Source organism: Triturus cristatus, chromosome 3_2 (assembly GCF_964204655.1).
Source record: "Triturus cristatus chromosome 3_2, aTriCri1.1, whole genome shotgun sequence".
Taxonomy (NCBI): domain Eukaryota; kingdom Metazoa; phylum Chordata; class Amphibia; order Caudata; family Salamandridae; genus Triturus; species Triturus cristatus.
The window spans coordinates 809,972,164-809,996,408 of record NC_140584.1 but is presented as its reverse complement, the minus strand read 5'-3'; the positions used below and the strand labels follow the sequence as shown (position 1 = coordinate 809,996,408).

At 46.2% G+C, this 24,245-nt stretch overlaps 1 protein-coding gene across 2 annotated transcripts in view; it reads left to right on the top strand.

Moving 5' to 3' along the window:
* The window catches only part of NBEAL1 (neurobeachin like 1), a 978,461-nt gene that overhangs the window by 485,521 nt on the left and 468,695 nt on the right, over nucleotides 1–24,245 (top strand). For both annotated transcript variants that reach the window (XM_085648956.1, XM_085648955.1), the window contains one exon: nucleotides 6,192–6,294. In XM_085648956.1, the coding sequence (XP_085505082.1) occupies nucleotides 6,192–6,294 (103 nt within the window). The remainder of the gene's footprint in view (nucleotides 1–6,191; nucleotides 6,295–24,245) is intronic.

The window sequence follows — 24,245 nt, the reverse complement described above, 5'->3', positions numbered from 1 at the left end:
CAAGAAGACAAGAAAATGAATGGATTTACCAACTTGACACAGTGCGTAGCAGATTGAACAAAGTGGCAGAGCTTCATCACTGGCTATATTACACAGCCTTATAATAGATTTGTAAAATCTATCTACCAAACTGCCTCTTTAGCCTTCTCTGTTCCTCCTCCCCTGTTCCTACTTCCCTTTTCCTCCATCCATATCCCATCTCAGCTATGGTAAACATGTGGTTCTCATTCACCTCCATCACAGCTAGCTCAGTCTACCCCAATATATCCCACTCCACTCTACCCCAGTCTACATCACTCTAACCTACTCCAGTCTGCCTCAATCTGATCTACTGCACTGAAATCTACCACGCTAATCTATCCAACTCCCTCACTTCAATCCACCTCACTTAAATCAAGCCCACTCCCATTTACTCCAACCTAACTCACCCCACTCCATTCCATCCCAATCTGCCCCACCCACTCCGCACTTCTAACTTTGTCATTTTTTTTAAAAACAAATTTTATTGAGTTATCAAAAACATGAGCATAGTGAAGAACCCGAATAGGGCTGCAAATGGACAGATTGAAATCAAAATCAGCACTTAGCAGGATATTACATTTCCACATTACATCATCAATCGTCGGTAAACAGACAAAAACGAAACCCCTTCTGACATAGGGAAATGTGATCTGAAATGGGGATAATCCCTCGTACCCCTCCCTCTGTCCTGCAGTATGAGTCAGTGAGATCTACTAGTTGGTATCTCTCCGGCCATCTTCTATAGCTTGTAACTCTAACAAACCCCCCCCCCCCCCTCCCCAATTCTAACTTTTAGTCATGCTGAACAGCAGCCACACTGGTGTACATAATGGCTAAAACAAATTGCCAAAGCCAAAAGCTCTTGCATAGGCGCGAGCTATTGGCTTTGCCAATGCTTGTTTTGGTCTCTCACTTTCTCCTTTGATCTGTCTCTTGCTGTGTTTCTCCTTGCTTTCAGACCCCCAAGCCTCACAGTTCAGTTAGTGGAGGTGGGCATGCTTGTGGTTGTTCTTTCTGAAGAGTGAAACTGCAAGTACCATCATGCAAAGTTATGTTGGCTAATATACAAGCAATGGTACATGCAACTGGGTAGCTGTGTGAGAGAGGTAGTCAGCTGAGGATTGCTGCTGCAGAATATCACTATGACAAGCTGTGCTACATGTGCGTCTTTCAGGGGAGATGGAGAGGCACTTGGAGGAGGAAGGAATGGTTTGGGGACCGCTACTCCCCAAAAAACAGGCTAACACGACCAGTAACGGCAGTAAGCAACCCCTCATTTTCTACTCATGTTTTGTCTTACCCGCCTTCGTAGCATGACCCAGTTTCACCCCACAAGTGTCTGACAAACTCAACAGTCCCGGAGAATTGAAAAGGCTCCTTGCTGCAACCTATCCACAAAAAGGGAGACACTGGGGACCCTTCTAATTACAGGCTTATTGCCCTTTTAGACATCGAGGCGAAATTATACCCCAGCCTTCTCCTGCAAGACCTGCAGGGCTGGGCTAATGAAAATTAAATTCTATCTGCGTACCAAACCGGCATTAGGCCAGGAGAATCTACAACAGACAATATCTTAGCTCTTGCCTACTTAATAGAACAGTCCGTGCAGAAAAACTCGCCTCCTCTCTTCGCATGTTTCGTGGATTACTCTGCGTCCTTTGATGGAGTTAATCGGAGTTTGTTGTGGCGGTCTGGGGGATACGGCAAACCTGTTGAAAGCCATAATCTGTCTCTACACAGGAACTTTGGTACGGGTTAAAACCGCGATGAATTCAGCCACTAAAAAGATACCAACAGACAGAGGGTTAAATCAAGGCTGCGTATTGGCTCCTCTGCTTTTTAATCTATATATGGCAGAACTCGGTAAAATTATATCTAACGCTAACCTTTTACCCCCTAAATTCGGCCCAAATAGATTGTTTAATGCAGTACGCAGACGATATGGTGTTACTGGACCACACAAAAGTAGCATGCAAAGATTACTGGATGCATTAAACATTTACAATAACAACAACAAATTACGAGCGAATGCAGGAAAAACAAAGGTAGTGATATTTGGAAAATATACCAACAAATTCAGACAACAATGGAGACTGGGCAATTTAAAAATAGTAACAGCGACCAAATACAACTACCTGGGGATGTGGCTGATGAGCAATGGGAAGCACACAACACATATCGCTTCCGTTGAAACAAAAGCCAAAGCAGTAACGTTTGCTCTGTGCAAACTGTACTCCAAGTTAAGCAGCCTGTTGACCAAACCAATCAGAAAGGTTATAAATGCCAAACTGCTTCCGTCAATCACATACGGTAAGATAGCATTCCCAGCGGCTTTCATTAATATCATGGAAAATATCAACTTTCAGATCCCCGCTCACGCCCGAAATGCTCTGGTGCGACTGGAATTTGGGCTGAATAAACAGAGCTATGAGCATTGGGCTTCAATGGTGCGGCTCCATCGAGGGGTTTGCGCAGCCCTCCCGTACACAATGAAGTCAATTCTAAAGATAATTTGTATGAAAGGAAACAATCCGTGAAGTGAAGGCCTGCACACTGCCTGCACTGAATTGAACATCGACCCGACCAAACTACAGGATCTTATTCACCAGCCTGGCATCCTAAAGTCTATACTGAAAAAACAAGTTAGATCATTATCAAAGGAAGAGGACATGAAGGAACTGAATTCTTCCAGTAGCAATATTGAGACACTTGCAAGTTCCTATGAAGATCGCCTATGGCAGCCATATCTTGACACTGCGTTTAACAAGTCGATTTTAAAGCAAATTTTTATGGTGAGACTAATGGTTTTGCCGATTAAAGACATCAACAGGCGCTGGAAAGCCTTAACGGCAAAAACAGCTTGTAGACTTTGCCACCAACATGAGGAATCCTTGGTCCATCTGGTTCGTATATGTCATTGTTTGTTACACACACAACGCACTTTATTGAAACCTTTGTTCTTGAAACATGGTGTATGGACCTGTTCCGAAGCTATGAAACTTCTTTTTAATCTGGAGACTCAAATGGAATTGGCAAGGTTTGCAAAGTTTGCACATAAGGCTAAAGAACTGTTAAGCAAAGCTGCGTACATCACACCTTTTTTAAATGAAATTACCTGGTACGAAGAACCCATGCCCATTAAGGATTGTACACTTTTCACTTAATTGAAATGGAATTGCATAAGTATATTTAGTAATCGGTTTATACATGCCATTGTCGGACTCATGTACTTTCCAATAACATTGAATCTTTTACTTAAAATATGGTTTGAACATTTTTTAACTCGGAGACTAAAACCCTCTCTGCAAGACTCACATAGTTTGCACACAAGGGGAAGGATCCTTTAGGATTGATTTGATTTATTGGTTTAATACCAGTTCCTCACTGATTTTATCTGTTTTATGTGCCGTTTGTAAAAATCATTTTTGTTTGTTTTAGTATATACAATATATCAAAACTCGCTAGGTATGCACCAATTGTAACAAAGTAAGTCAGTCCTGAGGAGATTTTATTGGAATTTTTTGTAACACTTTTTATCAATTGACACAATAAACTATTCAATCAATCACCCCACAAGTGATTTTGACTCCTTGACTACTGCTTGGCAGGCTACACACAGCATGTCTTTGGATGCAGAGTTAGCTTTTTGGGCTTTCCTCCTTTTTAATTAGTTGTACTTCATACCAAATCTGCTACCACTGGATCTAATGGTGGGTCCATCCCTCCTCACCCTCTCCGTGTCATCTGATTTTGGGACAGACAGGAGCTCTATTGTCGGCTTAAATTGTGTGCACCATTTAAAATGTTGAACACCTCATCCTCCTGCAGCAAGATGACTGTGTGTGGATGTAGCAAACCAGACTAAACTTGCTTAAGCAGGTGTTTACGGTGGTCAGTACTGTTACTTATTTTACATCACACATTTTTGGGTACTGCATATGTTAATATGCAGTGTCCACAAAAGGGTGTTGAAGCCGAACATAGAACCGAGGGTGTGCTCTCTGGCAGTTCATTTAATATGCTTGGTGCTTTACTTAGTATGTTTTTGGCAAATGGGGAGATATTACTTCTACCACTTTCCACTTGTCACGGCCAAGCTTTTGGAGTCCTACGTAATATTTATTAAATAAAGAATTGTCAGACGAAGTCCTTAAACAAGGGCTTCCTGCCAGGCAGGTGACATCATCTTGGGAGATATTCAATCTAAAATAATTTTAAATGTTGTTTGGGCGTCCCCCCCTGTATATATATATCTGGTGTATGATTTTTGTCCTTACACTAATCTAGTGTTGGGCTGAGGACTGGGCCTGTCCCTTGGCATTAGAAAGGCCCTGGACCCGTCCTGTGAACTGAAAGAGTGCTCTCCACATGTCCTTAATGTACAGGCAGTAGACTACTGCCCAGGTCTGCTGGCTAGAGTAAAATATTGCATGTGTGTGTGTAGCGTGTGTGGTTCATGCATAGTGTGCGAATCAACCAGAATCATGGAGGCCTGCGGGATTTATTTTGGATGCCGCTGTCCTGGCCTTTTGCACAAGATGGAGGTTAGGTTGTTTTCCTCGACAGAGGAAGTGTGTTGCTGACATTCCTGAAGCTGAAGGTAGAAGATCTAGACAGTTAAGTGAAAGGTGAGGAGACAAGGTTCCTTTATAAAATTGATTAGCCTTTTACTGAACAAAGAATTCCTGATTATAAAGAACTGCTATTTGCTAGATGTTGGTAGTGAAGAGTAGGACTTAAAGTTTTCCTGTGCAAAGAAAAGGTAGACCTCTTGGTTAAGCCCAGCCTTTTGTCTTTTTCTGAACACTCTTTCAGATTGGTTGATTACAGCCAGCTACCTGTTGGCTGACACCTCTCTCTGTTGTGGGTATTCTGGTGTGAGATGAATGTTCTGCACAAAGACTGTGTCTGGAGAGTAGCCTGGAAATAACCTGTGAAAGGAGAATCACCTCAAACTAGTTCTGAAACTGCAAACAGTGGATACACCATCTGTTCACTCTTTTGGTATAAAAATGGGACCCCTGACTCACTTGAGATTTCTTTCTAAGTTCTCTATGACCAAGGAAGGGAATGCTCTGCATAGTACTTTGAGGACTGTTGTGCATCCATCGCTCATGACAGCTTTTCAAAAGTGAAGGGACATCACATGAGTCTACCCCTTAATGAAGAGCTGTTCACCTAAAGCCTAGAAGACAGTCTACCTTCTGATGGAGAGATGGGGGTCTGCCAGGAGTTCTTACTTTCAAAGTGGAGCGAGGGAGCAGCATGCTCTTGGATTGGTTGTCTGCCGAAGACAGACTCCGGAGTGCAATCTGCTTGACCAAGTCTTGGCTTGTCCCAAACTCACCACCTCACTTCCTTGGTGGAATGGTGTGGTCTGACCTGAGCTGATGTGCCCGAATCATGAAGTTGAACAATAAATCAATTATTTAGTAAGGACTTGCGCGGAGTGTTACTTTTATACAACGTGAAATTAACACAGTCCAGGAAAGGTAGAGCTAATGAGCATACGCCACCTGAGAATGCTGACCAATCACGGACTGAGAGACTTCGTTGAGCGAGAAACACTGAACCAATTAAATACTATGATGCCCAATAACCAGTACCAGGAGGAAGGGGGCGGGGGGGTGGCGGTAACTTGCGCCTCCTGAGAATCCTGTGACTGCCCATCATTGCTACCGCAGGTAGTCAAGTGCTGAAGGAGTTGTACTTACCCTGTTTGCAGAGCCATCAAGGAGTGGACCCTAGGACATTAGAGGCAAACAACCTCCGCTTCCACCTTTGAGGCCCAGTAGTGCCTGCTAGCCCCGGGGCCCTCCACGACAGCGTCTGACACACGGATGTAGGGCACATCTGGTATTCTTAAGAATTTGTAATTTCAGGTTTTCACATCAAATTATGTTGCTAACTCAAAGACATTTGCACCCTTTGTAAGTAGATGACAATCTTTCAATTTCCCTCTGTGTGTACTGTAGAGGTAGGTATTACTAGAGATTTTTTTAGAGAGGAGGATGAATGAAAATTAAAATATTCAGTTTCTTTAAATTGCAGTAACAAAACTAAAAGCACTTTTATGTTCATCAAATTTACATTATAAGTGTAATTACCTTTACCTGATAGCATTGGTGACCACCAGCCCCGTTATTCATTGTAAGACTGTTGTATTTCAGGGCACATACAGTACCTTTCAACCATCATCAAAGACAACAGGAAGCTGTTCAGGAAGAAGTATGGAGTCCAGTTTCTGCTAGATACGATAAGAATCTATTATGGGTATGACCTTTTAACAACATTGTTAGTGTGTTGATTAATATGATGCATGCATTATAATTGCTATGACTCTGATGTTGCATTTCACTTTGCACTTTAGAAAATACACTACTCTTTCTTTAGAAAAGACTCAAACATCAAACAAAGTGATCTTGCAAGGGGGAAAGTATTATTAGATTATTTGTATTCATAGCCTTCAGTGCTACATGTCTCTTCTAAGGATAGTTATCATACCTATATGATTAAGAGCAATGATCTTCAAAGAAAGGTCAGTGGTCTACACATTAAGGTAATATGAGTGTTCCTTTGCTGTTGACATAGTATTGTTTTTGTGGGTGGCAAATAAAATTAGATCCAAACTTAACAAACCACACATATTTTTCAGAACCCATATGAATATGCATTAGTGCAACATTCAAAACAGTGGCAAAGGCATCAGTTGATGAATTGATGAAGATATGTTGTTTCATGACAGCATAGAAAGCATGAAGGTGAAAATACTGAATAGAAGCTTCAAAACTGAAACGGGCTTAGTAACCTGTGGATTTAAAACATAGGTTCAAAGTAATACACCAGAAACAGGTTTCCATATGGATAGAGGATTAATGTTTAATTGTAAAACCTGAAACCCTTCCCATTTCTTCCTGCGAGTAAGTTCGCTCCGTGAGTTAAGCATTTACTCTTCGGATCTGTTTTTGAACTGTAAGTCGATGATTTTGGTTTGGTAGATTTCAAGGTTAATAAATGGTGTATTCATGAACTGGGTAATAGGACCTCGGTACAGTGCATATGCTGGTGGCACACAGTACAGTAATACATTATCATTTGTTAATTGTTCTCTTATCCTAGTGTCACTGTTTGACTTAAACTACCAACAGCTGTGCACAGTTCATGTTCACTTTTCTTTGCAAATTTAAGAAAATGTAGCATGTCAGTTGAATGTGCGTATTTGTGACATGAGACTCTGCTTGCTTTTTCCCTTATATTTCAGGAGCTTGGATTGCATTCTTCCTCAGAAAAACACAGTGAAATCCTCATTTCTCCAACTTTCTTTTACTTTTCAAATTAGCATGTCTCATTTGTCTTTCTTTTTCAGACATAGTTACATTGCCCCTTTCTTAGAACAGTAATACCTTCTGTAGTTGTACTTTAAGTGCGTGGGAGAGAAGGACTCATAATGGTAGGTAATCCACCTAAAAAATAAAATATTTTTATTAATTTAATGTAGGTGTTATCAAGATTGCTAATTTTTTTAATTTATTTTATAAACTACATGTTCGTGGCATGTGTAGCTGTAGATACACGTTCGACATACTCCTAGCATCTAGTGTTGGCCTTAGACTTGAACAACTTGTTTTTGTTCAATGAAGTCTTTCAAGTCACGAGGTATAGTGATTCCTCCGATTACTGGTAATTTGCTTGGGCATTGGCTCCATTGTTGGAGTTTTTCCTCCGCCGCCAGGGGTTGAACGTGCATCGCTGGGGCTCTGAGTCAGCGCCGCGTGGCATTGGTCCTCTGGTCCTCTTGAGGATTCCTCTCCTGTTAGATATCGACAATCGTTTTTCTTTGTGTTCTGTATTGGCCTGTAATTGTGCTTCTATCAAATCTGCGTGTCGGTCTTGACGTCTTGTTCGGGCTCTCGCTTCTCTTGGGCCTGTTCCATCAGGCTTCGGCTTCAAGAATGAGGAGACCGTGATGGGAAAAACACCCTTTCATTAGTGTCCATAGTGCCACTTCAAGGACTCGTGGACAGGTAAACCCTCGATCTGCAACCTTTGCTTGTTGCTGGAGCACAATGAGACCTCTTGTACTGTCTGCCTTGCTGTCCGGTCCAAAACGACCAACCAAAACCATCAGGATTGTTGGCTTGCTCAAAGCACCATGGAACAGCCGCATCAGCTCCATTGTTAGATTGTTTTCTTCCGCTGTTTTGGTCAGACGTGCTTCGCTGAGGCTTTGAGTCGATGCCGCGTTGCACTCTTCATCTGGGCTTCTAGATTCTTCCGCTCCTGATAGCTTTAGACAATCGTTTTTGCGTCACGTTTCTCTCACCTCCGTCTTGGTTCTTCCATCAGATCTGCGTCATGGGCTTCGTCAACAGCTTGCTCAGGGTCTTGCCTCTCTCAGACCTGTTTAATTGGGCTTCACGCTCGACAATATGAGCATTGTCATGGAAAAAACGCCCTTTTTTTACTGTCCACAGTGCCACTCCAAGTATTTGTGGTCAGATCAACATGCAGTTTGCAATCTCTGCTTTTTGCCTGGGCATAACAAGACCTCTTGCTCCACCTGCCTCACCTTTCAGTCGAAACAGGCCATCCGGAACTGTCGATCTTCGGCTTGCTCAACGTGCCAGGTAACAACAGAAAAATGAGGATACACCCAACATCTTAAGAGAAGACGTTGAAGAGGAGCTGGATGGTGAGACAGATGTCGAAAAGGCTACAGCCTTCAGCCCAGAAGCCAATTTGCCCTCAGATGCTCAGGCAACTGACCTGCAGGCCGCCCTACACCAACTTCAGAAGACAACAACTGTGAGTACCAGCTACACCCATCAGGTCAGCCACCGCCCCTGCGGTTGTCGGTCATCAAGCCCTCAATTGGGGACACAGCCTTCCAGTCTGCCACTGCATCCCAGCCATGACCGGCACTGCCATAAGACCTCATAGCCTACTCCATCCCTGATGCCGAGCCAGGCGCTCAAAGCCCAGCTCTCATCAGCGCTGTGATCTCTCTCGACAACCTCTGGGGTATTGGCGTCAATACTGATGGGCTCTTTGAAGCTGAAACTACTGTCAACGTTGAAACCTGCTTCGCAGCAAAACATCCTTTGGCGCCCAGTAGACCATCCACGGCAGACTCAGACAACTAGGCAACTGCAGATTCTACAATGTCTTCAAGAGGAATTGGACAAACAGCAAAAGAGGATGTTTCACCCTCACATGGGGAAAATAACAGAAAAACCATCATCAAAGGTGCAGAAGACACTTCCTCACAAAAGGAAGCTTATCTTTGAGGAACAGCTGGGTATTGGAGGCTCCTCCACCTCCCAAGCTGAAGAAGCATCACGATAAACCGCTCTGATTGACGCCACACACAACATCAGAGCACTCCTTGACCATAGAGAAACTGTGGCCCTTATTCTCCTTGACCTCTCCACAGCGTTCTGTCATGTAGTTCCTACAAATCTATATAGGATTTGCGCATTTAGACAACATAAACTAAGGGATCGGTGTCCAGACTGATTCCAGACACCCCCAAAGGATATGTTAGTCTGTAGACCAGCTAGCTCACAGTGCCATTATGAGCTTCTCTTGCCAACGAGCAAGTAGTTTCTGGCAACTATCGAACATGACAACCCTGACCCCTCCGGGGTCGTGTAAACAGTACAGTACTTTTCGCTCAGTCACTCGTGCTCACTTTGTCTCCGAGATAAACACAGAATAAACGGTGGGGACGTTTTCAATAAGTATTTATTGAACCAGTGTCATTCTAGTATAAAATACGTGTGCTGCAACAACCATGAGACAGAAATAGATATATGTACGGTTATAAGCACCAGCAGAGTAAAGAAATGGTAGAATTCTACCATAGTGCTAAAACAATGGATATATGCAGGCATATACAGACATGACAGTAATACTCCTCAGATGCAAACCCTAACTAGATGTACCTAAATGTACCTAGCATGTATGTAGGCGTATAGCCAAGAATTCCCTTAGGATAGAGCTAACCCCATTCCCTGATGTGGGAGAGCGAAGACCCCGCCTTGGTCTCAAGAAGGACACCTCGCGAGGGATGTCAGAACACTGCGTGCTGGAGTGTATACGTGCAGGAACCTCAGCGTCTCGCGTCAGCATGTCCGAATGGAAGTCTTGTTCTCCTTTGGTTTGCCCAGCAAAGATGTAGCGCTGATATACCGAAAGGTACCTTCCTGGGTTCTACCTAGAAGTGTACTGTGGGCATGTTCGGCACGGATGACGATAGAGGTGACCCTTGTACAGAGTTATAATTCAGAAGATAGTAATCCTGCTGTTATACTGAGAATCCTCATGCCTAATAAATTAGGCTAGTGTTCATAGAAAACCATACGACATTTATGCAGCACCTAACTAGGTAAAAGGTCAGCACCAAACCCGTTATGTAGAACACTGGTCGGATGAATATGGGTAAAAGATTGTGTAACTACGTAGGCCTAAATTAGGGTACATTGGGGTTCATAACAGTTCAACACGATCTCCCACAATACCCTCATCAACGGACTCCACAACAGAGGCAAGACGCCTTCAAGTGGATCGCCTCCTTCCTTACAGGACGCGCACAGCATATCTGACTGCCTCCCTTCACCTTCGCACCCAAAGACGACAAATGCAGCATACCACGAGGATCATCCCTCAGTCCACCGTGTTTAACATCTATAACATCTACATGATCCCCCTCGCAGACGTCGTCAGATCTCACAGTCTCAACATAATCGCCTATGCAGACGACACTCAACTGATCCTCTTGCTCACTGAGGACCCCTCCAACACCAAACCCAACTTCTGCAACGCCATGACCAACGTAGCCAAATGGATGAGAGACAACTTCCTCAAACTCAACTCTGACAAAACTGAAGTACTGATCTTCCACAAGGCCACCTCTGCCTGGGACCACAGTTGGTGGCTTGCAGAACGTGGACCTACACCCACACCGACTGACCATGCATGCAGCCTCAGAATTACCCTCAACAGCCAACTGACCATGAAACGACAAGTCAAAGCAGTCGGCTCCTCCTGCTTCCCACACTTCACATGCTCTGCAGAATCATCAGATGGATTCCAAACAACAAGAGAAAGACCGTCACTCAGGCCCTCGTCACTATCTGCCTTGACTACGGCAACACCCTCTATGCCGGCATCTCCACCCAGCTCCTCAGAAGACTCAAGACCATACAAAACGCTGCAATCAGACTCATCCTTGACCTCGCCAAAAGAACCTACATCGCCCCCCACTGAGAGACCTCCACTGGCTCACAAACCAGAAGAGATGCCAGTTCAAGATACTCATGCACACCTACAAAGCCCTACATGACCTAGAACCTGCCTACATCAACCATCGACTGAACCTCCACCAGCCTTCTGGACACCTGTGCCCCTCTTCCTTCGCCCTCGCGCACACACCCCGCACCCATCGCAGCCTCAGTGGTGGTTAGTCCTTCTCCTACATCGCAGCCAAGGCCTAGAACGACCTTAGCCTCAAGCTTCATACAGCCCCCCACGCTTGCAGACCTCAGAAAGAGGCTCAAAACCTGGCTCTTCGACGGATACAAAGTGCCCAGATACCCCTAGGGGTGACAGTGCTGCGCTATACAAATGCTGTTTGATTGATTGGTTGAGAGGGGCACCAGTTCACTGCCCTCTTGACCTGCTTTGACTCCAGTTCATCAGCCTCATCCTCCTCCTCCTCTCTCTCCTCCACCAACTCCACCTCTTTCCCTTCCTCGACCACTACATGGCTCTCCTCCTCCTTCACCGCAGGCCTCAACACATTCATCCTCTCAGGAGGGTGGTCCTAAACACATAGACCTCTAGGATGCGCCATATGACCTGGAGCCCAGGGATGATTCTTGTACTGATTAAGGGGTGGTTCCCCCTAGGTGATTACAACCCTGACATCTACCCTGGCAGGCCTTCTCCTCCAGAAGATGATACCTCTTATGACGAGATAATTCACAGGGTGGCCACCTTCCACAAGGTACAGCATTACACCATTACAGAGGAGGGTGACTTCCTGGTAGAAACACTCTCACACTAAGAGTATGCCCATGCTTAAGGGGATGCTTAAGCCTATGCAGGATGTATGCTAAGACCCAGTCAAGGCTAGGATAGTCACCCCAAGGGTTAATAAAAAAAATACAAGCCCTCTCCCTCAGACCTGCCTTAAATCAGTGTTCAGCTCCCCCACCATACTTATTGGTTGTGCACTCCAACCATAAATGGGCAAATGCACAGGGTACTGGGGATGCCCCGCTAGACAAAGAAAGCAAGAAAATCATTACATTGGGGGAAAAGAGTTGCCATACAATCTACCACTTATTATCCGGGTGCAACTGAGCCCAGTGAGATGAGATGGGCGGTCTGATTCAGTGCATCTCTCTTGCCTGTTTCCAAATTCTGATTCACCCTGCGTCTGTTGACACCTCAGGTTTGTGGTAAGTAAACAGCACTTTCAGTTCAAAGCTCTACCCTTTGAGCAAACTACAACTCCCATAGTCCTTATAAAATGCTCATCTCAGGAGGAGCAGTGTCCATGTCTTCCCATACCTTGATGACTGGCTAACCAAGAGTGCAAGCAGACACAGACACCAGTGCTTGACCCACACCCAGATCATCCTCGATCTCCTGGATAATCTAAGGTTCTCTTTCAGCAGGGGAAAGCCCCACATCAAACACCTTCAGATACAGCCATTCCTTGGGTCAATTCTAAATTCAGTCACTGTAAATGCTAATCCCAGCAGCTGCATTTGCTCAAGCTTTCCAGCTTCTCCTGCCTCTTTTCCAGCCAGATAGTCCGCTAATAGTCTGGACAGTAATGCGCCTATTCCGCAGGACGTCCTCCTACAACGCAGCCATGCCCAATTATACATGCGTCCACTGCAAGTGTTCCTGGCGGCACAATGGTCACAAGTATAGGTTCTTGAGAGGATCTCGTGTTGATTTGGGCCTGCACTCTCCGCTCTGTGCAGCGGTGGAACAGCAACAATCTGTTGCAAGGCTGGCCTTTTCTAGTCTCAATTCCCCAGGTGACCATCATCATGGACACCTCTTTCAAGGGCTGCGGGCGCATCTGCAGGACATGACTGTTCAGGGTCTGTTGACACTCCTTCGATAGACCTTTCACTTCAGCTATCCAGAGTTATTGGCAGTCCAATTGGCTCTGATGGGTTTCTTCTGCCATGTACATCACATAACAGTCCTGGTCGTAACCGACATGACTGCCTTTTATTACATGCAAAAACCGGGGGCACACACTCTCCTCAGCTCTCAGCTTTAGCACAAAACATTTGGCATTGGGCAATCCACCACTGAGTACATCTGCCAGCGGAGTACCTTCCAGGAGTGAACAACAACTTCGTGGACCTGCTCAGCAGGATGCGGCAACCAGTCCACAATTCTGAACTCCACCGCTACGTCCTGCCCTTGTACTTCCAGTGTTGGGGGTTTCCCAATATAGATCTGTTCGCAACCACTAAAAATACCAAATGCCCAAACTTCACCTCCAGGTGTCCACTTCCACAGTTCATGGCCACTGCACTATGGATGAACTGGTCAGGGATATTGCCCTACCCTTTCCTGCCTCTCCTGCTCCTTCCATGTGTGGTTTGGAAGCTTTGGCATACCTTCCTTGGGGTTCCCATGTGGACCAGGCCGCCGTGGCTCACAACCCTCCTTAATTTGTCCATAGTCCCTCACTAGAAGCTTCCCAACAGGCTGGACGTTCTTACTCAACACCATGGCACAGTCAGGCATCCTAATACCAGGCAGTTCAACCTAGCGATCTGGCGCCCGAGGACCTAGAGTTGGGTAATCTCAATTCATATGTTGAATCTATCCGCAAAGAAGCTCGCCGTCCCACTACCTTGGCAAGCTATACAGCAGAGTGGAAGGGGTTTGTCAACTATTGCCTCTGTAAACTCATGGATCTACTCAAGCCCTCAGTGCAAGACATTGTCTGCTACCTACTTCATTTACTACGCTCATGGCTTGCACTTCCATTCGCTTAAATTTGGCTGTGGTAGCACCATACCTGCAGAAGAGGGGACATTCTTCACTACTCAGTGTCCCAGTCATTAAAGCATTTATGGAAGAGCTTATTAGGGTTATCCTTCTCACCTGGCTATCCTTATCCCCCTCCTGAAACCTTAATGTAGTCCTTATTGGATCCCCTCCCCTTTTGCATCCGTTGACGCTTGCCCTCTCCAGTTTTTGTCTTGAAAGTTTGTGGCTTTTTTTTCAAATCTATTTTCTTGATTTTTAGTCCAAAACAACATAATAATCGTACAAACATAACCAATACCCCCAATTTTACGGCTACTTAATGATAACCAAAAACCTCTGTGTCTGAGGTATGGTTCAGCATCCATTTCAGCGTACATTCTCTCTTCTTGTGGCCCATCCCTAGTGGGGTTCCCCAACCCTATTCCATGTTTATGTGGGGGTTCTACATCTCGGGTGTGCCTCCAAGCCTTGACAACCATCTGTCAGTTGTCTGAATGTCAAATTTGTTGGAGCATCCCTTAGCTTTGTAAAACAATTCCTCAGTGTGTTAGCATCATTCCATGTTAAGTATCCATTTCTGATTCGTTGGTACTGCGGATCTCCCCCCAAAACTTATCACATCTCATCGAACTATCGCTTGTGCACTATTGCATATTGAGTGAGTATTGCAGGGTCGTATCCTCCCCTCCTATAGTTCCCGCATCACTACTTGGGGAGTAAGTTGAATTAGAGCGTAATGCCAGTGTGGGCTTATGCTGTATCCCTGACTAAAAGTGACAGACCCTCGAGCACCCCCATACTGTGTGCATTGACGTCACCTACTGTCCACGCTCCCTCTGTCACTTATCCGTTGGAATTTTACCAAAGGTATATAGTTGGGTCCTTGTAAAGTATGCCTTATGGAGCAGTTTCAACTGTATCGGTTGAAGCACCGTGCAAATTGCAACTTTTGCTGGGGATGCCTCCCAATCTGGGCCATCTAGACTTCCAATTTGTTACTGAGAGCGAGTAATGGGGATTGACAGTTAAGCAGTGAAATGTGGATATGTGATATAGCATGTTTATTTAATGGGACGGCCAGAACCCTAAATTCCAGCGGGTTTTCTTCTTCTGTTTCAGGATGCAAACCCATGGCTTATAGCCGAACAGATTTGATTTGCAGGTACTACAGGAGTTGACTCCCAGCCAATTGATACTGTTACCATATTTCCCTAAAGGGCATAATTCCCCCTGTGGCCCATATGTCTCCCAGTTTCGAGATACCCAATAGATCCTGTAGCCGGCTATCTGTCGCAGACCCCCCAGGGCTGCCTTGCCTCAGTGTGGTGTTTCTAGAGTTAGCTTACCTTCACAGCCCCCTTCACGGATTGCCTTCATCCGTATCTTAATGATCTTTACCGTTGGGTGCAGGAGGTCTAAGGGCCTTGTCTACCGTATAATTGTCACTGGTATCTCCAAGAAACCATAGCTCGTTGGTCCACCATCAAGGACAGCTTTCTTTGGTCTGCAAATGACTAGTCATTAATTGTCAGTAATTGGAATGCTCATTAGTAAAGTCTCTAGTTGAGGAGAGCGGTTCCCCTATCCAGCGGTCTTGTAGTTAGGGTGTAGAGGGCTTTTGTCATCGTCACTCCATTCCAAAGCAGCAGTTGAGCCTCTGCCTCAATCTGTGTAAATATGTTGTTCGTTATGTCAAAAGTAAGTTTTGCAGCTCATAGAAAATCTTCGGGAGATGTATCATTTTATAGAGTGCTGCTCTTCCCATCATTGATAGAGGAAGCCTTTGCCACTGCCCTACATCCTCTTTAAACTGTGAAATAGTTTGCTCCAGGTTATGGTCAAGAAGCAATTGCGGATCCGCTGTTGCATAGATCCCCAGTTATTGAAAGCCCCTCTCGTCCCAACTCAGGGGGCATGTCTAATCCTCCTCATGGCAACTGTCTGTTAGTGGGTATGCTATAAATTTTGTCCAGTTTATATGGATGTCTGCAAAGGACCCGGGCAGTCGGGTCTCGGTACAGCAGCCAGGTATAAGACAAAAAGGATGGGCCAATTCGGAGCAGCTGGAGTACCACCATGAAATATGGCCACTCCAGGGAGTCAAAGGCTTTTTTTGGTGTTCAGTGTCTCCTCTTCTTGCCTTGCAGTCCAACTGTTGCTGAGGTTGTGTCTTGTGGATTTGGAGGGCATGAAGCCTGATTGATCCACAGCTACCAAGCCATCGATCACCAACATCAAGCAGTTGTCTAGAACCTTGGCCTGGATTTTGGTTTCAATATATAATAGGGATATTGGCCTGTAGGATGCGCATTCGTCTGGGGGGCTAACTCGCTTTATGAATTTAGACAATGTGGGCTTGTCGAAGACCCTGGGGAGTGCTTCCTTGGTCCTCGATTCATACAGCATTTCACAGATTGGGTGTACTACTTGCATCCTTAACATTTAAAGAACTCCAGCGGTAGACCTTTGGGACATGGAGCTTTCCCACTCTTGAGCTGGATCAGAGTCTCTGCAATCTCCCCCTCTTTCTGACACTCTTGCCTAGTGGGGTTACTGGGACATAGTTTATGAAGGTATCTAGGTCTCTCTGCTCTCTAGTTCCCGTACGGGTCGCATAAAAGTTCCCAAGGTACCGTGCAAAGACTTGGGCAATTTCCTGAGTAGTCTCCTCTTTGGTGCCATTGTCAGTACGTATCCCATGTACCCACCGCTGGCTTTGATCTCTTTTGGCAAGCCAGGCTAGCATTTTCCCATCCTTGTTTCTCATTTCATATATCCTACTCTGATTTGCCCTGTACAGTGTTCTGGCTTCGTTATATTGCAAGCTCCTGTATTACTCTTTGAGTTGTCCTAGTCTCGTGGCAAAAATGAGGTATGGTTCTACTGCATGCTGTGATTCCTAGTTGAGGATTTCTGTCTCTATATCTGTTAATTCTCCCTCCCTCACTTTCCTTTTCCCCATGAAATGGGCTATTAGTTGGCCTCTAAGTGCTGTTTTATATGCCTCCCAGAGTGTCACTCCTGATGTCACTGTATCATTTTAAGACTAATGCAGATTATATGTATAACTGTAACTATAATAACAAAGAAAATAGTGGCAATGAAAGCAATTGGTAAGCAAAATATTAAATAATTGCAATATTTTGACACTGCTTCAGAAATGGATTGCTTTGAATGATAGAACCAGTCTTTATTAACCAACATCTCTCTTTTAGCCCCTAGCTAAGCTGTTTTAGCACCAAAGTACCCGTCTCGGTTTCTTTATTGCCTCTAGTTCGCATACCTTAGATGAACAATAACTTTGTTGTTCTGTTCTCTGATAAGGTCACTTTCTGTCTCCCTGTTTCGTTTTGGCATTCCCTGAGCTGATGAGGCTGATGAGGCCAGGGTGCCTCATAGGAGCTGATAGCCTTTGCTTGTGGTGTTTGCAGCTCATAAGGAAGGTATGACTCAGGCCGGTGAAATGGAAGTAGTGCCGCAATCAAGAAGTTGTGAGTGATCCAGAAACAAAGCCAGAATTGGTTCTAATGCCTTCTCCATGGTGCAGCAAACCAACTCTGCCCATGCTTTGTTTCAGCTCAGTCTTTTGCTAGTAGAGAATACACTTCCTATCTCTTCACCACCACCTTTGTGTTTTTTAAAATACTAAACTCCAACCCATAACCTCTTTTACCCTTTTGTTTTTAATGAGACTGCCTAAATATTTGCCTTACGTAACCCCTTCCGCTTTACCTTTTATTTTAAGTGGATAAGAAAGAGGTGACAGCAGCATTTTCATTGGCGGTAGATATGTTCCTACAAAGAAGCCGTATATTAGTGAGCTTGACAACTTATTGTCAAATCTAATTCATTGGGTATTTGTCTCCTGCAATCTACTGTTCACATTTCAGCCCATCATGCCACTTTCTGCAATGCCATGCTTTGCAACACCTTATGAACAAATAACAAACAAATATGAAACTAGTACATTGGCTGTCCAAATATATAAGCACATAACAATCCTCAAAATAAAATCATATTGTTGAAGAGTTTTGCGAATGAGTTCAACATGAAATAACTCTACATCTAGGCTGTGGCCAGCATTACATTGCACAATTGTGGTCTGGGACTTTCCCAAGTCTGTGCCCTATTAGCACCTTTTCGAAGATCTTTAAGAAAATCTATCCAGTTGGTGCTTCAAAAGAGAAGATTCACTGACACAACTACAGCTATGCCCTCAAATCCTTACGCAAGCCTAATATACACAATTCCCTTACCTTTTCACTCTGTTAACCAATACTAAGTTGTGAGTGAACTTTCCATGCCATATCATTGATTCTCTTCACTGTAGACCAAACAATCTGAACTCTATATAATTCAGTCTCATTATGTTAAATAAGTTGGAGAAAGCAACATGAATGGAGGCGTAGATGGCTGCCCGTGCCTTTATATAGTGAATCCACTAGTGACGTTTCGCCTGACACTAAAATGTCAAGCTTTGTGACTTAGGAAGTAACTCCTGAGTGAGACCCTCTATACATAGCTTCGATATACTCTCCCGATTATTACAGTATCTCTTAGTATGTCACTTGCGAAATACATTGAAGTATACAGTAATAGCAGCTTTGTATAGCTATCAAGTTTTTAGATTGCTTATGAGTGGCATTTCCATGGTCTCATCGTGCTCATTTGACTTGTGTATCCTCTGAGGCGGAAGCCGGAGGACTGTGTTCCCACTGTTTTTAAAAACTGCACTGTTTTCACTTGTGTTAATTTTAAAAATAAAACTCAGAGCTCACCTGCTTGGAAGCGCCGACCTGAAACGCGCTCTCACAGCCCTCCACGACCACCCCTGACACAGCGGCCAGCGCTGACTCAGGAAACGCCCAAAGGCGGTAGCCACGCCCACTGCGAGGCCACGCCCACCCCCAGAGACTACAAATACGCTAATCACAAGCGGACCTGACATTTGACTTGTGTATCCTCTGAGGCGGAAGCCGGAGGACTTTGTTCCCACTGTTTTTAAAAACTGCACTGTTTTCACTTGTGTTAATTTTAAAAATAAAACTCAGAGCTCACCTGCTTGGAAGCGCCGACCTGAAACGCGCTCTCACAGCCCTCCACGACCACCCCTGACACAGCGACCAGCGCTGACTCAGGAAACGCCCAAAGGCAGTAGCCACGCCCACTGCGAGGCCACGCCCACCCCCAGAGACTACAAATACGCTAATCACAAGCGGACCTGACATTTGACTTGTGTATCCTCTGAGGCGGAAGCCGGAGGACTGTGTTCCCACTGTTTTTAAAAACTGCACTGTTTTCACTTGTGTTAATTTTAAAAATAAAACTCAGAGCTCACCTGCTTGGAAGCGCCGACCTGAAACGCGCTCTCACAGCCCTCAACGACCACCCCTGACACAGCGACCAGCGCTGACTCAGGAAACGCCCAAAGGTGGTAGCCATGCCCACTGCGAGGCCACGCCCACCCCCAGAGACTACAAATACGCTAATCACAAGCGGACCTGACATTCGACTTGTGTATCCTCTGAGGCGGAAGCCGGAGGACTGTGTTCCCACTGTTTTTAAAAACTGCACTGTTTTCACTTGTGTTAATTTTAAAAATAAAACTCGGAGCTCACCTGCTGGGAAGCGCCGACCTGAAACGCGCTCTCACAGCCCTCCATGACCACCCCTGACACAGCGACCAGCGCTGACTCAGGAAACGCCCAAAGGCGGTAGCCACGCCCACTGCGAGGCCACGCCCACCCCCAGAGACTACAAATACGCTAATCACAAGCGGACCTGACATTTGACTTGTGTATCCTCTGAGGCGGAAGCCGGAGGACTGTGTTCCCACTGTTTTTAAAAACTGCACTGTTTTCACTTGTGTTAATTTTAAAAATAAAACTCAGAGCTCACCTGCCTGGAAGCGCCGACCTGAAACGCGCTCTCACAGCCCTCCACGACCACCCCTGACACAGCGACCAGCGCTGACTCAGGAAACGCCCAAAGGCGGTAGCCACGCCCACTACGAGGCCACGCCCACCCCCAGAGACTACAAATGCGCTAATCACAAGCGGACCTGACATTCGACTCGTGTATCCTCTGAGGCGGAAGCCGGAGGACTGTGTTCCCACTGTTTTTAAAAACTGCACTGTTTTCACTTGTGTTAATTTTAAAAATAAAACTCAGAGCTCACCTGCTTGGAAGCGCCGACCTGAAACGCGCTCTCACAGCCCTCCACGACCACCCCTGACACAGCGACCAGCGCTGACTCAGGAAACGCCCAAAGGCGGTAGCCACGCCCACTGCGAGGCCACGCCCACCCCCAGAAACTACAAATACGCTAATCACAAGCGGACCTGACATTCGACTTGTGTATCCTCTGAGGCGGAAGCCGGAGGACTGTGTTCCCACTGTTTTTAAAAACTGCACTGTTTTCACTTGTGTTAATTTTAAAAATAAAACTCAGAGCTCACCTGCTTGGAAGCGCCGACTTGAAACGCGCTCTCACAGCCCTCCACGACCACCCCTGACACAGCGACCAGCGCTGACTCAGGAAACGCCCAAAGGCGGTAGCCACGCCCACTGCGAGGCCACACCCACCACCAGAGACTACAAATGGGCCGGCCATACCAGCGCAGCGGACGAGCGCAGCGGGAGCGCCGTTTGCGCGCCGAAGGCGCGCCTAAGGCGCGCCTAAGGTAAGCCCGTCTGCGCCCGTCCGCGCACGACCGGGCCCAGGGCCAGAACCCCTGCCTAAAACAGCCAACCCAAAGGTAAGCTACTCACGTAGAGAGTTACTAAGTCTTAGACCCCCAACCTCCTCTTGTGACTATGTCCATGATCTAAATGGACCTTTCACCCGCTGCTCCCTCTGTAAACCAGCCCAGCTCACACTCCCCACAAAATCTCACAAGCCCGCCTCCCTTAAACTCGCGTCACTAAATTGTCGCTCACTCCCTAAACACGTGACACAGATTAACCATCTTATAGAAGACCTGGAGATAGACATCCTTTTCCTAACGGAAACGTGGCTTGCTCCACATTCACAATCAGACATGGCACTAGCAACTCCACCTGGCTACCTAATACAGTCCCTACCCCGCCCCCTAGGCAGAGGTGGTGGTGTTGCAATCATTCACCGGGATTATCTTCACTGTAAAACCAGTGACGCGCAGATTCCCGAATCAGAAAGTCTTCAGTTTACCTTCAAGCTAAACCCAACCAATTCACTAACAGGAATACTGGTGTACCGGCCCCCCAGGTCCCTTCGCTAGTTCCCTCCTGGACTCAGTAACAACCCAGGCCCACTCTATATCGAATTTCATGATAACAGGTGACCTGAATATTCATCTCGATGACCCGGTAGACTCGATAGCTAATGACCTGATCTTAGATCTGGCAGCACTTGACATCCGCCTCCTTAACTCCGGAGCCACCCACATCAAGGGTCATCTATTGGACCCGGTGTTCACCAGCTCCTCCTCGATGCAAGCGAAGGAGGCTTTTCCCCTTCCTTGGACAGACCACTTCCTAGTCTCCTTCCAACTACCTGGAACCTTCAAGAAACCTCAAAAACCGCCCACATACAGTAGGGACAGGACCTGGTCCAGACTCCCCATTGAAGAATGGGCCAAGATCCTAAAAAGGACCACCCCTGCACACGCGGAAGATCCGACCATCTCCGATAAAAAATTCAGAGAGTGGATCACCTCCTCCCTGGACTCAGTGCTCCCTCTTAGAACTAGGGAGGACAAAAACGGCAAACCTGGTTCGGCCCCGTGGTATACCACGGACCTCCGTCTACTTCGCAAAAACTGCAAAAAAGCCGAACGGCTGTGGAGGAGAAACTGGCAGCACGCCAACAAAGAAGCCTACCAGAACACAGTCAGGCTCTACAAAGAAGCCATCCGACTCGCCAAAGCCTCACACTATGACAAGCGGATACAAGAATTGTCCAACTCAGCCAGGGAATCTTTCCTAATTGTAAAAGAGCTGCTCAAAGTACCCAACACTCCCTCCTCCATCACCCCTAGAGTCGACCGAAGTAATGAACTAGCTAATTACTTCAACGACAAAATCACCCGTATCCTGGCCTCCCTCCCACCCCCCGGTCCCCCCAGTCACAGGGATAGCCGTTTATCCCTCGACCACGTCAAAAGCAATCTACGCCCCACACTGCCAACATTCCGACCAGTAACCTGCCTAGAGGTAGAACGAACCTTGACGAAAATGAAAAGCGGATCACCTCTGGATCCAGCACCTATCAGGTTCCTTAAAACCGTAGCCTCAATCATCGTGCCTACGGTCACGGAACTTATCAACAGCTCGCTTGCCCAGGGATCTGTCCCGGACAGCTGGAAGAGTGCTGTGGTAAAGGCACTTCAAAAAAAAACCCAGCTCGACCCAGCAGACATGTCAAACTATCGACCTATCTCACTCCTCCCTGGGATTAGCAAGGTAGCTGAGAAACTGGTCAACGGACAATTATCTCAATTCTTTGAGACCAACAACGTACTTAGGCAATCCCAGACTGGATTCCGCCCGGGTCATGGCACAGACACCGCCCTTCTTGCAGTCATCGAGGAGGCAAGGCGCATACTGGATTCAGGAGGGTCGGTGGCAGTGATCCTCCTGGATCTAAGCGCAGCCTTCGATACAGTCAACCACCGTGTCCTTTTACATCGACTGGCGGAAGCAGGACTTACCGGGACGGCACTCAGTTGGATTGAATCCTTCCTCACAGGACGCACGTTCCAAGTGTGGGACAACAATCACCACTCGTCCACCCTTCCACTTACAAGCGGTGTCCCTCAGGGCTCTTCCCTGAGCCCGACGCTTTTTAATGCTTACATGGCCCCCCTTGAGGACGTAGTTACACCTTTTGACATAAAAATGGTAAGCTATGCCGACGACACTCAGCTGGTCGTCTCTTTAGCCCAACTGATCGACCACCCAGAAAACCTGACCAATTGCCTCATAGAAATCCACAATTGGATGAGTAACTCATCATTAAAACTTAATGGGTCAAAGACGGAGGTGATGCTCCTGGGGAAACAATGGACGACCATCCCCCCAGCACTCTGGCCCGACGTGTTCGGGGAAATTCCCCCCCCCGAAACGTGAAATTAAGACACTCGGGGTGTGGCTCGAACCAGAGCTGTCTATGAAGACACAAGCAGCTAAAACTTCGGGCACCTGCTTCGGGCTTATGCGCACGACCCGCAAGATTCTCCCCTTACTGCCACCCACTTCCAGGAAACTGCTCATCCAGGGACTGGTATTGTCTCGCCTAGACTACAGCAATTTGGTCTACCTGGGAGCCCCTGAGGCCACCCTGACGAAACTCCAGCGGACACAGAACGCTGCAGCACGCATGCTAGCTAACCTCCCCCCCAGAATGTCCGCCAAGCCGGCCCTCAAAGCTCTGCACTGGCTCCCTGTGCGCCAAAGGGTGCAATTCAAAGCCATGTGCACGACGCATAAGCTGATCAACGGATCTGGCCCGGCGATCCTTAGCAACATGATCACCCCCTACACAGCATCCAGATCCCTACGATCCCAGAATGAGAACCTGGCCAACACTCCTAGATTCAAAAAGACTCGTACAGGAGGTCGACGATTTTCCGTTCAAGCAGCTGCTGGATGGAACGCTCTTCCTCGCCCCCTCAGACTGGAACCCAACTACATGGTATTCCGAAAAAAATTAAAAACTCATTTATTCCCGAAATAGAGTCCCTCAATATGTCTCTCCCCACTCTCTTCCCCTCTACAGGATCACATTTCTCACAGCGCGGGGATGCCCTTGGGTCACCAGGCGCTTTAGAAATCGTTATTAAATTAAATTAAATTAAATTAAACTTAATCTCCATTAAATTTTATCATATCTGTGAATTAGTCTTTATGTTCAAGGCTCCCATTTGTTCTATGCGATCTACCTTTGAGCAATTAATCTGGCAGCTCGGTACTGTGAAATCTAATATTCTGAATCAGTTCTGCCACATAATATCCCACAGACATCCCAGTGTTTACTTCAACTTCTTACCAAAACCATCTACTAATGTTTCTATAACCTTTGTCCAGATTTGATGCATTAGCCAAAATAACCTGCTGGGGAATCATTGAATATTTTACAACTGTGGTGGAATGATTCTACAGTATGCAACATACTTAGCAGTTAATTTTCACTGAGTTTGATCACAGTGTGTGTG